At 51.0% G+C, this 14365-nt stretch overlaps 1 protein-coding gene across 1 annotated transcript; it reads left to right on the forward strand.

Moving 5' to 3' along the window:
• Nucleotides 1–2586: 2586 nt before the first annotated feature.
• Nucleotides 2587–7353, forward strand: LOC147349680 (myeloid-associated differentiation marker-like). The gene is made up of 2 exons (XM_086365338.1): nucleotides 2587–3070; nucleotides 3224–7353. Exons 1-2 carry the CDS (start codon nucleotides 2980–2982, stop codon nucleotides 3919–3921), a joined length of 789 nt encoding a protein of 262 aa, XP_086221464.1. The 5' UTR covers nucleotides 2587–2979; the 3' UTR covers nucleotides 3922–7353.
• Nucleotides 7354–14365: the final 7012 nt, after the last annotated feature.

Consider the following 14365-nt stretch of genomic DNA (forward strand, 5'->3'; position numbering starts at 1 on the left):
TAATCAAGATTGCTGGGAGAAATATCAATAACCTCAGATATGCAGATGACACCATCCTTATGGCAGAAAGTGAAGAGGAACTAAAAAGCCTCTTGATGCAAGTGAAAGAGGAGAGTGAAAAAGTTGGCTTAAAGCTCAACATTCAGAAAATGAAGATCATGGCATCTGGTCCCATCACTTCATGGGAAATAGATGGGGAAACAGTGTCAGACTTTATTTTTTGGGGCTCCAAAATCACTGCAGATGGTGATTGCAGCCATGAAATTAAAAGATGCTTACTCCTTGGAAGGAAAGTTATGATCAACCTAGATAGCATATTAAAAAGCAGAGACATTACTTTGCCAACAAAGGTCTGTCTAGTCAAGGCTATGGTTTTTCCAGTGGTCACGTATGGATGTGAGAGTTGGACTGTGAAGAAAGCTGAGCCCTGAAGAATTGATGCTTTTGAACTGTGGTGTTGGAGAAGACTCTTGAGAGTCCCTTGGACTGCAAGTAGATCCAATCAGTCCATCCTAAAGGAGATCAGTCCTGGGTGTTCTTTGGAAGGACTGATGCTAAAGCTGAAACTTCAGTACTTTGGCCACCTCATGCAAAGTGTTGACTCATTGGAAAAGACTCTGATGCTGGAAGGGATTGGGGTCAGGAGGAGAAGGGGACGACAGAGGATGAGATGGCTGGATGGCATCACCGACTCGATGGACATGAGTCTGAGTGAACTCTGGGAGTTGGTGATGGACAGGGAGGCCTGGCGGGCTACGAATCATGGGGTCACAAAGAGTCGGACATGACTGAGCGACTGAACTTACCTTAAATTTCAGGGTCATTTTGTTGAGGTAAGTTGTGAACAGCTTTGGGGACAGATACCCCCATCAACCCTCATGCCAGTGCCCATCCTCCACCCTGGCAGTGCCCACTGGGAGGCCAGCAGGCTCCAGGGCTCCCCTGCAATGGGGCTCAAGGAGCTTTGGGGGTCCAGGGAGGTTCTCAGGTTTGCTCTGTTTCTCTTTCCAGCCTCAGCTTGTCCCAGGGTTTATTATCAGCAAAGGTGACAAGGCCCCTGATGGCAGGAAGCTGGCAGGGGCTCACGGTGCTGGCCCTTCAGCCCTCGGCACCTCTCAGCAAATAGTCCTTTGGAAACAGGGCAGGTGTCCCTGAGGAGGGGGCGGGCTGGGAGGGGCCTCACTCCCCCACACACTGGACCCTGGAGGAGCCCCTGTGTGAGCAGGACTGCAGCCCTGGCTGGCGGGACTGTCTTGGGCAGGTGACCTGGGCAATTCCGTGGTCTCCAGGGTCCCTGCCACTCTGGCCATGTGTCCCTGTCACAGCCCTGAAACCCCTTCAAGCCCCTGTTCTCCTGTCTCAGTTCCAGTCCAGGCCCCTCCTCCATGGGGAAGGTTGGCTCCATGCCTGCATCCCTTCTAGGTCAGAAAACCCCTACTGGGCTGCCTCAGGGCCACTGGGACCCTGGGATCCCCCCAGTCATCTCCATTCTGCCCGCACCCCTCCCCCGCCCCCACCCCAGTCCCGGGAGCATCCTCAGGGCTGTCACCTCCCAGGGGTCCTGCAGGGGCCTCCTCTTTCAGCTCCTGCCCTTAAAAGGGGGCCAAACATCCGTCCATCCCCACTGCCTTCCTGGGATGCCCTAAAAGACTCCACGTCAGCCTCAGACACAGCCTCCTTGTTCATTTCCAATCCCTTCTTCCCAGCTTGGCAGCTGCTAACCAGTCTCCCAGGCCAGGAGAATCCTCACTCAGGTAGGACTACTTCTAAATATTTCCAGACTCACATCTGGATGACAATTTTGGAATTCTGTGGTTCCTCCAGGACACTCCACCTTGGAATGCTGGGTTGGAGTCTCCCTGCCCCAGTGAGGAAGAGTCACATGGGAAGGCAAAATGCAGGGGAGGGGATTCAGAACAGTTCCTATTTTCCATGTCATCTTGTCCCCATGGCCTTGCTCTCACCCCATGGCTCCTCCCTGTTAATCTCTGAAGCTGCCCTCCTCCGGGTGGAGCCACATGTGTCCTCTCAGATGGCAGCTCCTTCCAGTGATGGCTCCTGGGAGGACAGGCCAGGACACGTGTCTCCAGGTTGCTGTGGAAGGAGGCCATGGCCCTGAAGGTATGTCCTGGGTCTCAGAGCCCTGAGCTTTGGTCCTGGCCTCCCACTCTGGCTGACCTGCTGAACTGTAGAGCAAAGTGCTCAAACCTACAGCTTTGGCATTTTCATCTGGGTTTCCCACTCCTATCTACGGGGCAACCTCAGGGAAATACTTAACCACCCAGCTTCAGTTTTCTCATCTGTAAAATGTGGTTAGCAGTACAATCCAATATCCCATTTCTGAAACCTTTGGGTTTGCTCCAGAATTCCGAATTTTTCAGCTCCAGGTAGGTGACATGGTGCATCTACTCTGAGATATCACCCTCACTGGGGTCTGAAAGCACCTTGTAATCAGATACAGGAGTGTTTCTGCAACTGAACTTTTGAACATAAATTGTCTCATGTTTGTTCAGGTCAAAACTTGTTACCAAATGAGTTTTTTCAAAATTCTTTTTTTCAATTTTCATAGCCTTGAAGGGTTGGGATTGCAGATAAGGACCAGTGTAACTTCTGTCTCCATAGATAAAAGTACACAGCTCAGAGAGATAAAATATTCATGGTTTGAGGCCAGACCAAACATGGCTATAAGGTTTGGGATAAGACAAGTCTCCTGACTAGGCCAAGGCTGATGGGTGGGGAGAAACATTCTGGAGCGGCTGTGCTGTCACCCGAGTGTCTGAGCCATTGGTTCCAACTCCGCAGATCCTGAGCCTCAGCCCTCACAGGGCCCTGAGCCTTTTCCAGGCGTCTTGACTCCAGAGCTGGATCTTTTTCTGGTGGGTGTCAGCATAGACCACTGCCGTATCGATGACCTAGGCCTGCACAACCATCAGGACCTCCACAGGATCGTCCTCAGGCCTGGGCTCTCTGACCATCATCATGGGCTACTTTCTCCGCCTGCTGCAGCTGCTCTCCACCTGTGTGGCCTTCTCCCTGGTGGCTGGTGTGAGCACTTTGCAGGTGGCTGCAGGTAACTGGTCCATGTTTGTCTGGTGCTTCTGCTTCATCGTGACCCTCATCATCCTCATAGTCGAGTTGTGTGGGCTTCAGCCTCGCCTCCACCTCTCCTGGGATGGCTTTCTCATCACCAGCGCCTCCTGTGCCACCTTCTTATGTCTCTCAGGCTCCATCGTCTTTGCCACTGCCTGTATCCAGTTGCTGCCTCACAGCCCCTTCGGTGACCACGCCATTGCGGTCACTGCCTTTTCCAGCCTTGCATCTGTGGCTTATGCCACTGAAGTGGTCTGGACCTGCGCCCGGTCTGGAGAGTTCTCCTGCTCTGTGCTCACCTTGCCAGGCCTGCTTCACAGGCTGGAGATTTTCGTGGCCTGCATCATCTTCGCCTTCATCAGCAGCCCCCATCTATATGTGCACCAGCCGGCCCTGGAGTGGTGCGTGGCCGTGTATTCCCTCTGCTTCCTCCTGTCAGCCGTGACCCTCCTGCTGAACTGGTACAACTGGGACAACAGGCTGCCCGTCCCCGTCCCCCTCGTGCATTTGGGGCTGACCCTGCTCTCCACCCTCCTCTATGCCTCCGCTGTGGTCCTCTGGCCGCTCTACCAGTTCAACAGGGAGTTCGGCGGGCAGCCCCAGAGGTCCAGCGACGTGAGCTGCCGTGATAAGCTCAGCTCCTACGTGTGCACCTGGGACCAGCGACTGGCTGTGGCCGTCCTGACTGCCGTCAATCTGCTGGTTTACGTGGTGGACCTGGTGGACTTGGCCCGCTGCTGTTTTTATCAGCTTCTGAGGCTCTGCACCAGGCCCCCCGGTTCCCTCTTATTGTCAGTGGAGGCATCTTCACCAAGCTCAGTCGTCCTCTGATGTCCTCTTCCTGGCTCCCTCTCTCCCTTCGCACATCCTTTCCCATTCATCTTGCTCTTTCCTGTTCCCTTCCCTCCTTCTTCTCTGTCTCCCTTCTGTCTCGTGTCCTTGCTCATAATTCTGTTTTGCCTCTTTCTTGTGTTGTTCCATCTTTTCTACATTTTCTGCTTTTTGTCCCTTTTCTGTTCTTCCTTGGTTTTCTCATCTCCTGTGTCCTGACCACCTCTCTCCATCTTCCTTCTTCTGATCCATCAGGACCTGAGACTCCTTCCTCCTCTGCCCTCCCACCTCCTAAGGTGCTGACTCCACAGCACACAGCCCTCTGTGCAGCTGTTCACACCCTGGGCCTCTGGAGGCTCTGGTTGTCTGTCACCCTGGCTGTGTCTTAGTTGGTACAGATATGTGGAGTCGGGTGAGTGTGGGTAGCTAGGAATTGGACCCCGTTTTTCCCAGTGGAGGTGGTTGTAGAGTATTATTGTTGTTCAGTCTCTCAATTGTGTCCGACTCTTTGCGACCCCATGGACTGCAGCACACCATGCTTCCCTGTCCTTCACCATCTCCCGGAGCTTGCTCAAATGCATGTCCTAATGGACATGTCAGTGATGCCATCTAACCATCTCATCCCCTGTCACCCTCTTCTCCTCCTGCCTTCAATCTTCCCCATCATCAGGGTCTTTTCTAATGAGTCGGCTTGTTTTTAAGTTAAAAGAGGTCAATAATTCCCAGTGGGTGGGAGTCTTGAAGCAGCGACTTTGGGTCCCTGGGCCCCATCCGGTGCTCAGCCCCACCTGAGACTGACTCCAGAATTTTTGCAGGTTCACTAAACACCCACTGCCTAGAGGGCTTCTTAGAGGAAGTTGTGATGACTTCCATCCCAATTACTTTCTGGACATCGAAGTAGGAGCTGGCAGAGAACCCCAGGGTCTTGAAGTCACCTGTCTGCAGTGTTGGTGAGGGGCAGTGATGTGGCCCTCCTGCCCCAGTGATCAAAACTGCAGGTCCTGCCTCTGCAGGGAGAAGAGTGTGGCCCCTGCAGCCTTAAAGGTGATGTTAGCCTGGGTTTTTTTTCCCTGATCAGGAAGGCAAAAATTAGTGAATATCCTTATTCACTAAAGGGGAAGTTTCTTTTCATTCTTTTTCCCAGCGGGGTTACTTCAAAGGGTGGAAATTCCTTCTGCCAGAGTGAAAAGAATTGCATCCCTGACTGCTGCACACAGAAGTATGATTCTATGGCTTAGTATGATTCTATCAGTGGCTTTCTCTGCTGTTTCCTGCTTCTCTGAGACTCATGAATAAGATGGTCTATATGAATGTATAAGTATGTATATCTTATTCCCAGGTGCTTCTGGTTCCCATCAGCCCCCTGCTGTCAATCATAGAGAAAATCTCGTCCCTTCTCCACAATCACAATGTACTTTTTTAACCTCAATATTAAGATAAAGGAAAACAAAACAAAACAAAACAATACATTCTCCCCTCCTCACTAATCAAGAGATCCTAATTAACCTAAATTTATCTAGAGCTCAGAAGAGGCCTACCAGATTTCCCTTCTCACCCATCCGACCCTGGGTGGGGTCCCTGGTGGGGTCCCTCCCACTGTCTTCCCGCCCTCACCTGAGCTAGACCTTAGGGAGTGGACCATCCCTGGAAAACTAGAGTTTGGGCCCCACCCCAGTGCCAAATATCCCATCAGATAAGTCTTAAAAGGCTCTTGCCAGCTCCCCGATGTCTTTCTTTAATAGTTTGTGCCAGGGACTCCCCTGGTAGTCCACTGGTTGAGACTCCTGGCTTCCACTGCAGGGGGAGTGGGTTCTATACTTGGTCTGGGAACTAAGGTTCCACCTGCCATTCAGCGCAGGCAAAAACATTTTTTTTTTAAAAGTTGTGTGCCTGTGTGCATGCACAGAATGTTGCCTGGGTATGAGCATGCGTGTCCATGTGCACGCTGGCATTGGCACCAGCAGCCGTTTGTATAACTGTGGTGAGGAAGTCACCCCAAACCTTCTTCCTCTCCTGTTCTCAGCCACAAAGCCTCAAAGCCCAGCATAGTAGCTTCACTAGGGCCAGAGGGGCCAGGCAAGAGGAGCTGTGGGGGAGGGGAGGGGAGGACGCCCACTGCTGCCCCTCACTCCTGTACTGGGATGAAGTCATGTGATCTTCATCCAGTGGCTGGTGGGATGAATGGGGCAGGCTCCCAGGAGGTGGTCCCTATCGTGGGGAAATCTTAAGAAGGACTAAAAAAAATTCATATTTAAGGCAAGATGAAAAATTTCAGGATAAAATTGTTCTCTGTCCATTTGAATCTCCTCCCTCCCCTCTAGAGTGCACTGTGAATCTGCAGTATGTGTTAACCAACCTCTCTGCTCAGCCTTACAGGTGAATTTTCCTTCTTTTGGCCCCAGTCATATAACTCATTAGAAGATTAACACAACTTATGACCTTATTAATGTCACAGCTGTATTATTTGTATTCTGCCTATTTTACAAGATTATTGTTTCTTGCATTGCCAAATGTGTGACTGAGCCTCTGGTAAAAAATTAATGTTGACTTGAAATGATTGACCTGATGTATAGTCTATAAGATCCTTGATTGTAATAGTGTGATTCTAGATATGGGAAGAAGCGATAGGAAGGAACCATTTCCTGGAGTTGACACTCTTGTAAGACAGATGGTCCAGAGGATTAAGGCTACTGTTACCAGGACTGGGTGAGTGATAGCACTTGAACGACCAGGAATAGACATTCCTAGTGACCTGTGACAAAATGGCCATAAAATGCTTCCTAAATCCTGGTTAAAATTAAGATAAAAAGGGAGAGGACTGTGAAATAAAAAATGTCACCCACTGTTCAGTTCTACAAGAATCAAGTAGTTAGCCACCATAGTCACTGTCCTACAATCCACCCTGGAAGGAATTTAGGTCGAACATCAGGATGAGACACTGTGATCTACAAAGCTGGACCTCAGATAGCAAGAGTTTCTCAAGAGAAATTTTTATGATCCCAGTTTCTTGCATCTTCTCATACCTAGAAAAGCACTCAAACCGTTAACTAAGGGATCTATTCCTCATGAAGAGCAGTAACATTCCACCAAAACTATGTGTTTGGTTGCGTGTACCCCTGAACTCACATACATACTGGCCTCCTCCCTTACCTCTTCAGAACAGTTTCATAGCTTCCGGAAAGATTGTCGCTCGGGTCATATTCCTCCTTGTTGCTGTTTACTCGCTCAGTCGTATCCAACTTTTTCGACCCCATGAACTGTGGCCTGCCAAGTTCCTCTGTACATGGGATTTTCCAGGCAAGAATACTAGAGTGGGTTGCCATTTCCTTCTCTAGGGGATCTTCCTGACTCCGGGATCGAACCTGCACCTCCTGCATTGGCAGGTGGATTCTTTACCGCTGAGCTCAAATAAAAAACTCCATTGCTTTCTTAGATTGACTAATGATTCACTTTTCATCAAGAAAAGCAAGCATGCGTAGTCCTCCCCAGGCTTCCCTGATGGCTTAGTGGAATCCCAGAGTAAGAGAGAGGGGCAGATCTGGGGTCCACATCTGGGTTCACAGTCACATGTCATCCTGCCTCCAGTCCAGTGGCCCCACCATTGTGGTCTGTCCCCTTAGGGATGAACCATGAGGAATATGGAAAGCAGAACCCAAGAAATCTGGTTTCTAGTTCTAGTTCTGCCACCATATGACAGATGAGTCTTGTCCCTGATTTGAGTTTCTGGTGAGCTGATGGGGGTTGAAAATAGGGTGTTTTCCTCACTCACCACTTTCTCTAACCAGAGCAGCCTGGTGGAAATCAAGGTCCGACTCAAGATCTCACTTGAAAATAAGATTGGAAAGATTGGAAACAACTCACATGGTCATGTTGAAGATGCTGGTTAATGAACCAAGGTGTAGACAGAAGAGGGAATACTATACAGCTGGGAAAAATGAGGATGCTCTCAAAATAATGATAAAGAAAAATGTCCAATATACCCTAAGTAAAAATAGTAAGATACAGAACAACATATTATATCCTTCTTTAATGTAAAGAGAGTGGGAGAAATAGAAAATAAATCTGCATGTACTTGCTCTGTATCATGGAGCACGGGAAGGGCTCCCATGAGCACAATGGAGCAGCCACTACCTGGCACTGATGAGAGAGGGCAGCTGAGGGGAGAGGGCACGGAGCCACATGTGGACGGGAGGTTTCTCAATATGTGGCTTTTTAGAGCATTTTGATTTTGAAACATGTAAGTAAATTATCTTTAAGAAAAGAAAATTTCAGTTTGAAAAATAGACCAAGTGGAGAAGGAAGGTCAGAAGAGGGATGGTTGGCAAACGGTCTGCATGTTCCCTGCAGCCTGATGGACAGGCTGGGGGAGGAGCTGAGAGATGCCTGCATGGGCCTGTCTCCAAAGGCAGAGCAGAGGGAGGTGCCTTGGGTCCAGAGGTCTGGGGAGGGGGAGCTGTGGCCCTGAAGCCCACCTGTTGGATTCCCAGGGCTTCCCCCAGCCCTTTAGCAGAAACAGTTGATGAAGAAGCCCTCTGGTGCCCTAGCCTCAGGCCCTTCTCTTGCTCCTTGCCTGGCCTGGGCTCCCTGTTTCCCGGGACAGCTGCCCTACCCTTGCTCCTCTGGCCTCCTCCACGCAGGGTTTTCCAGCTGACACTCCCTCAGACTGTGGTCTGAGCCACATCCAGAACAGAGCCTGTGGCACAGATGTTCCCATTCTCTGGCTCTGACCAGCTTCTTGGAAAAATCACAGAGTCAGCGTTTCTCAATTCTCCTGTGAGTGGAGAGAAGAAGGACCCCTCTCTCCTGCAGTCTCAGGCATTGGCTGTCCACCCTGGTTGGGGGTGGCAGTACTGGCTGCCAATGCATGTGGCCCTTGTCTGTGTGGCTGTCTCCTCTCAAAGGAGGAGAAACACCTCCCCATAGAGAGGTTGGTGGGTGGAAAGAGGATAGTTATGTTCCATTAGCCCGTGCCTAGAGTCTCCACACTTTCTCTGACATTTTCTGGCTGGCTTTCCAACAGAAAGTGGTCTGGTTGTTGCAGAACCTCTGGTGGGTCCAGCCAGAGCAGGACACACAAGAGCCAGGAGATGATTCCTGGACCTGAGAAAAGTGGGAAGGGGCTCCACATTTCCTGAGGTTCTACTACCTGCTGAGCTTTGCAGGGAGACAGACCTATATTCAAATCCAGGGTCTGTCAGGGAGTAACTGTGACTTTGTTTAAATTACATAATGTACTCTCTGAGCCTTAGTTTCATCATCTATAAAATGGGGATGACAATAATAATCTGCCTGAAAAAGAGGAGAGTGAAAAAGTTGGCTTAAAGCTCAACATTCAGAAAACGAAGATCATGGCATCTGGTCCCATCACTTCATGGGAAATAGATGGGGAAACAGTGGAAACAGTGTCAGACTATTTTTGGGGGCTCCAAAATCACTGCAGGTGGTGATTGCAGCTGTGAAATTAAAAGACGCTTACTCCTTGGAAGGAAAGTTATGACCAACCTAGACAGCATATTGAAAAGCAGAGACATTACTTTGCCAACAAAGGTCCGTTTAGTCAAGGCTATGGTTTTTCCAGTAGTCATGTATGGATGTGAGAGTTGGACTGTGAAGAAGGCTGAGCACCGAAGAATTGATGCTTTTGAACTGTGGTGTTGGAGAAGACTCTTGTGAGTCCTTTGGACTGCAAGGAGATCCAACCAGTCCATTCTAAAGGAGATCGGTCCTGGGTGTTCTTTGGAAAGAATGATGCTAAAGCTGAAACTCCAGTACTTTGGCCAACTCATGCGAAGAGTTGACTCATTGGAAAAGACTCTGATCCTGGGAGGTATTGGGGGCAGGAGGAGAAGGGGACGACGGAGGATGAGATGGCTGGATGGCATCACTGACTCGATGGACGTGAGTTTGAGTGAACTCTGGGAGTTGGTGTTGGACAGGGAGGCCTGGCGTGCTGCAATTCATGGGGTCACAAAGAGTCAGACATGACTGAGCGACTGAACTGAACTGAACTGAAGATAAAATGAATAAATATAACAAGTCACCAAATCAGATGGTTAATATGAAAAAAATATTGGTTACTCTTTTCCTCTGGGTATAAATTGCAAGGTGAATGAATGCCAAGCAGAATTTACGATCCTAAACCCCCATGACTGGGTTCAAATCCCAGCTCTGCCGCTTAAACCTGTGTGATCTTGGCCAGTTGACCTTTCTGTGCCTGTGAAAATGGGGACAGTGAGGATATAGTTCAGGGGCTGCTGGGAGGAACAAATGAATCAGAGCAGAGCTTGATATGCAGTGAGCATGACATGTGTGACCTCTTGTAACTGTTGTGTCCACAGCAGCCCCGCTGCAGCACAAGTCCTCAGGGCCCCTTTCTCAGCCGACAGAACCTATGAGCTGTAATCTGAGGTCTTTTCTGGAGCCAGGCTCAGAGGGTGAGGATTCATCACAGTTGATCTTTTCAGGGTCTGCATCTAACCAAGGGTGGGGAGGTGGGGTGGGGAGGTCAGTTCAAGCCCATGCTCTCACTTCCATTCCAACCAGCGTATTTCCGTAAATCCCCCCAGTGTTTTGTCTGCAGAGAGAGTAAGCTTCCTCAGGTCACAAAGCTCTCCAAAGCAATTCATCTGGACAACCAGGCTGCTCATGGGGTGGGGTCCCTCAGGGCTCCTCCCCTCCTTACATTGACCCTAACAAGTCTTAAGGCCAATGACACGCTGTTAGCACGGCTGCCAAGGGAAATCACTCCCCTGGTCCCAGCGGCAGCCTGTCTGCCCCTCAGGCTCCTGGCTGCCCACTGCTGCCCGCAGCATGCCATCCCTCAGGCCGCCAGGTGACCTCAACAGTCCATGTCCATGCTGAGCTGGGGCCAGCTCCCACCAGCCCAGACCCCTGCCCCCAGTTACACTCTGTTACTAGTCTAGGACCACTCTTTAAACAAATCCCTTACAACAAAAAGAGCTTGTTCTTTCTGTTGCTTTGGGCAGAAGGAAGCACTACTGGAATACTCTATTCCTTGAACCTGTCAGAGGCCAACACAGTCCAAGATCCTTCCATCATCTTTTATTCTCTGCCCCCCTCCCATAGAACCGTGATACCCCAGCTTTCTCCTCCACCCACCCCAAACTCAGTTTAAGCTTTGTTCTAATGTAAACCAGACTTGATCAAATACAGGCACACAAACACACCATTTTCTGTATCTTAAAGCAAATAGGGCAGCACAAGTACCCGCCCATTCGTAGGAAGTCATAACTTTGTATTGAAACATGACTGACATGTCATGGGTAGATTATTGTGGCCCTATTTGGATGGATGGATCACAGGTGAGTCTTTCTTCAAGGCCACCTTTCACCAGGCACCCCTCTGTGCCCAGCCCCTCACATCATTGTCTTTGACCCTCACACTAGCCTGGAAGGGTTATTATTATCCCTTGTCTACACATCAGGAATCAGAATGTCAGCGGGGCTAGAGCCTAGGACCTCCCAGCCCGGGAACCACTGAGCAGGCCTGGCCTCCAGCCTCTGCCAGCCAGGTCCTGCCCTTCCTGTGGCTGCACCTCAGGCCAGGCTCCTGTGGCTTCCAAACAGCAGGAGAGCCTCAGCCTGGTTGCTGTCTTCCAGCCTTTCCTTCCCTTAGAGGACAGATGCGAACTCACATAGAGAGGATTCTTATTGCAAATCCACCCCTCGTTCCATAGACTCCAGTGAGTCCCGGTGCAGTTAGACCGAACCACTAGGCCCTACCAGCTCCCCTGCGGCCTGAGCTCTTCCTCCAGATGGTGGGTCCTGGGTGGGGGTCCGTCAGGCAGAATAATTCCAGCCTCTGCTGAGGACCCCATGGCGGGTAGAGCTGAGACTGACTGGCAGGGCAGAGTCTGCACCCTTCTCCCTCAGTCCCAGCCCCAAATCTCAGGGGATGGGAATCCTGGCTTCTCTCCTTTCAAGGACGCCTGATCCTTTGGAAGAAACTTGGGCTGGGAGTCAGAGAGCCCGGGGTCACCTTCCAGGCCAGGCTTCACCACTGCTCTGGCTGCCCTGAGCTTCAGCTCACGGGTGAGTGAGGGCATCTAGAGGGTCCTGGAGCTTCCCCCTATTCATATGAAAGACCCAGTCCCTCACATCTCCTGCCAGAATGACTCTCAGGCTGATCCCACATGCAAGTCAGTCTTAGAGAGCGATGGTCCAAGGGCTCTACCTGGTGGCCACTCACAGCCAGACAGGCAGCCCCACCCAGCAGTTTCCAAGGTTCATAAAAATCATAACTGAGGAGGTCAGGACCCTGACCCTGGGAGACAGGGCAGGAGAGAACCCTGAGAATTCAATCTGCCCGCCCTCTCACACCTGGCTCCTGGGTGTCAGTGGTGGGAATGGGAACCACCATCAGTGTAAAACTGTCTGAGAAGCGCTGGCATTGCTGTCAGATGGGACTAGATTTCAATCCCTTGAGTTCTTAACTTCAGCCCTGTAGTGGGCTGTTTAGGACTCGTCCTGCAGGGCTGTGTCCTCTCTCTGCTTGAATAGGCAGCCAAGGTAGATGGCGGGGTGAGGCTGGACCAGTGAGAAGAGCCCCCTGGTGGTGTTCAGCCCTTAAGCCAATGGCTCATCCGTGGCTGCACATTTCAATGGCCTGATGTGGGCAGTGCTTCTCAAAGTGTGGTCCCTGGACCAGCAGCAAGGCATCAACAGGAAATGTTGGGGAATGCAGATTCCTAGGTTCTCCCACCAAGACCTGCTGAATCAGAAACTCTGGACAGGGCCCAGCAGCCCCCAGGTGATGCCAATCTGGTGCAGTGAGAGAACGCTGTGCTCACGTACCAGGGGATGCTGAGAAGACACCTTATGGGATTTGAATGTCTTATGCGTCGGAATCACCTCTGGAGGTCAAAATACTAACCAGGGCCTGCCACACCCCTACTCTTCCACCTCAGTGATTCTTGACCTTGTAGCAGAGAGCAGTGGCTCTCCTAGACTGGCCTGTGGTCTACAGAATAGTCATGGGTTATTGTCACTTGGTGGCTGCTCGAGCTATGACAGGCATGGTGCTGTGGGCTCTGTATGGATCATCATCTCACAAGAACCCTATGAGTTGTTAGATTCTCTTGCTTCACAAATGGAGAAATTGAGACACAGAGAGGTTGAGTAACTCAGCCTAGGTTACACAGCTACTAAATGGCAGGATTCCAAACTGGTTATCTCAGACTCCAGAGTCCACCACCTTTTTTCCCCATTTTACAAACGAGAGGAATGAGGTGCTGAAGGTCACCTGGGGACACCCATCACTCCTTCTGCACCTTTGCCTGAAAGTACCTGAGAGCTCCCCAATATCAAGATGGGCCGAATCAACCTCTGAGCTGGGTGTCGCCCCCAGGAAATAATGCCTCCCTCCTGGGCATAGACACAGCTGGAAAAGGGAGGGGGAGCCAGGGGTATTAATTAAGTCACCAGGACTACTCCTGGACCCACAGGATTCAAGATGTTAAGGAAATTGACACTCATCCCCATCCAGCTCAATTGTTCATTGCTCTCTCAGTGCTGGGCAGTGTCCACTGACACCCAGCTCAGAGAGAAGAAATAAAAAGACAAGAGGAGGATCTGGAGGAGTAGAGAGCATATGTGGTGGTGGTTTAGTTGCTAAGTCGTGTTCTACTCTTGCAACCCCATGGCCTGGGGCCTGCCAGGCTCCTCTGTCCATGGGATTCTCCGGGCAAGAATACTGGAGTGGGTTGCCATTTCCTTCTCCAGAGGGTCTTCCTGACCCAGGAATCAAACCCAGGTCTCCTGCATTGCAGGCAAATTCTTTACCAACTGAGCTACAAGGGAAGTTGAGAGCATATGGAGCCATTTTAATGCTAAAAATGCACTTTTCAAAAGCAAGAGAGTTGCTGTCCTGAAAAGACAAAGGCTTCAAGTCCTTGGGGAGGTACTGCACTCCACCAGGCAGGCAGCCCTCGCTGCTATCGAATTCTCCTGGAGATGCGGTAGAGCTCCATGGCTGCTCTGGCATCTTCCACCGAGTTGTCCTGTAGACACGGACTGAGAGGGGACAGGGGGCTGAATCCAGGCACCATGTGACCCGGGCCTTCCCTGCTCACTTCCTGAGTCCAGGGCTGAAGTGGGTCAGGGGTGAGTCTCCCAGGCCCCTGAGACTTTGGACTCGGCAGGTGTCTGGAGCAGGCCAGGCTTCACCCATGAGCCTGGGGCCCAGGCAGGCCCAGGCAAGGAATCCAGGTCCTAAGGCCAGGTGTGTCCTCCAGGGGCTCCAGTCTGCTGGGTGGGGGCGGGGCACTGCAGACTTGGCTCAGACCCAGAGGGGCTGGAGCAGTTCTTACAGGAGCCCAGGGCCCGGGGAACCTGGACACAGATGTTTCTAGAGTGCTCCTTGCTCAGCATGTTGAGAACAGGGCTCTTGAGTGAATCCAGGAGCTGATACTTTGTCCTGGGTCCCT

The sequence above is a fragment of the Bos grunniens genome, chromosome 21, assembly GCF_055505025.1.
Source record: "Bos grunniens cultivar Pamir isolate PY7600 chromosome 21, Bosgru_T2T1.0, whole genome shotgun sequence".
Lineage (NCBI taxonomy): Eukaryota > Metazoa > Chordata > Mammalia > Artiodactyla > Bovidae > Bos > Bos grunniens.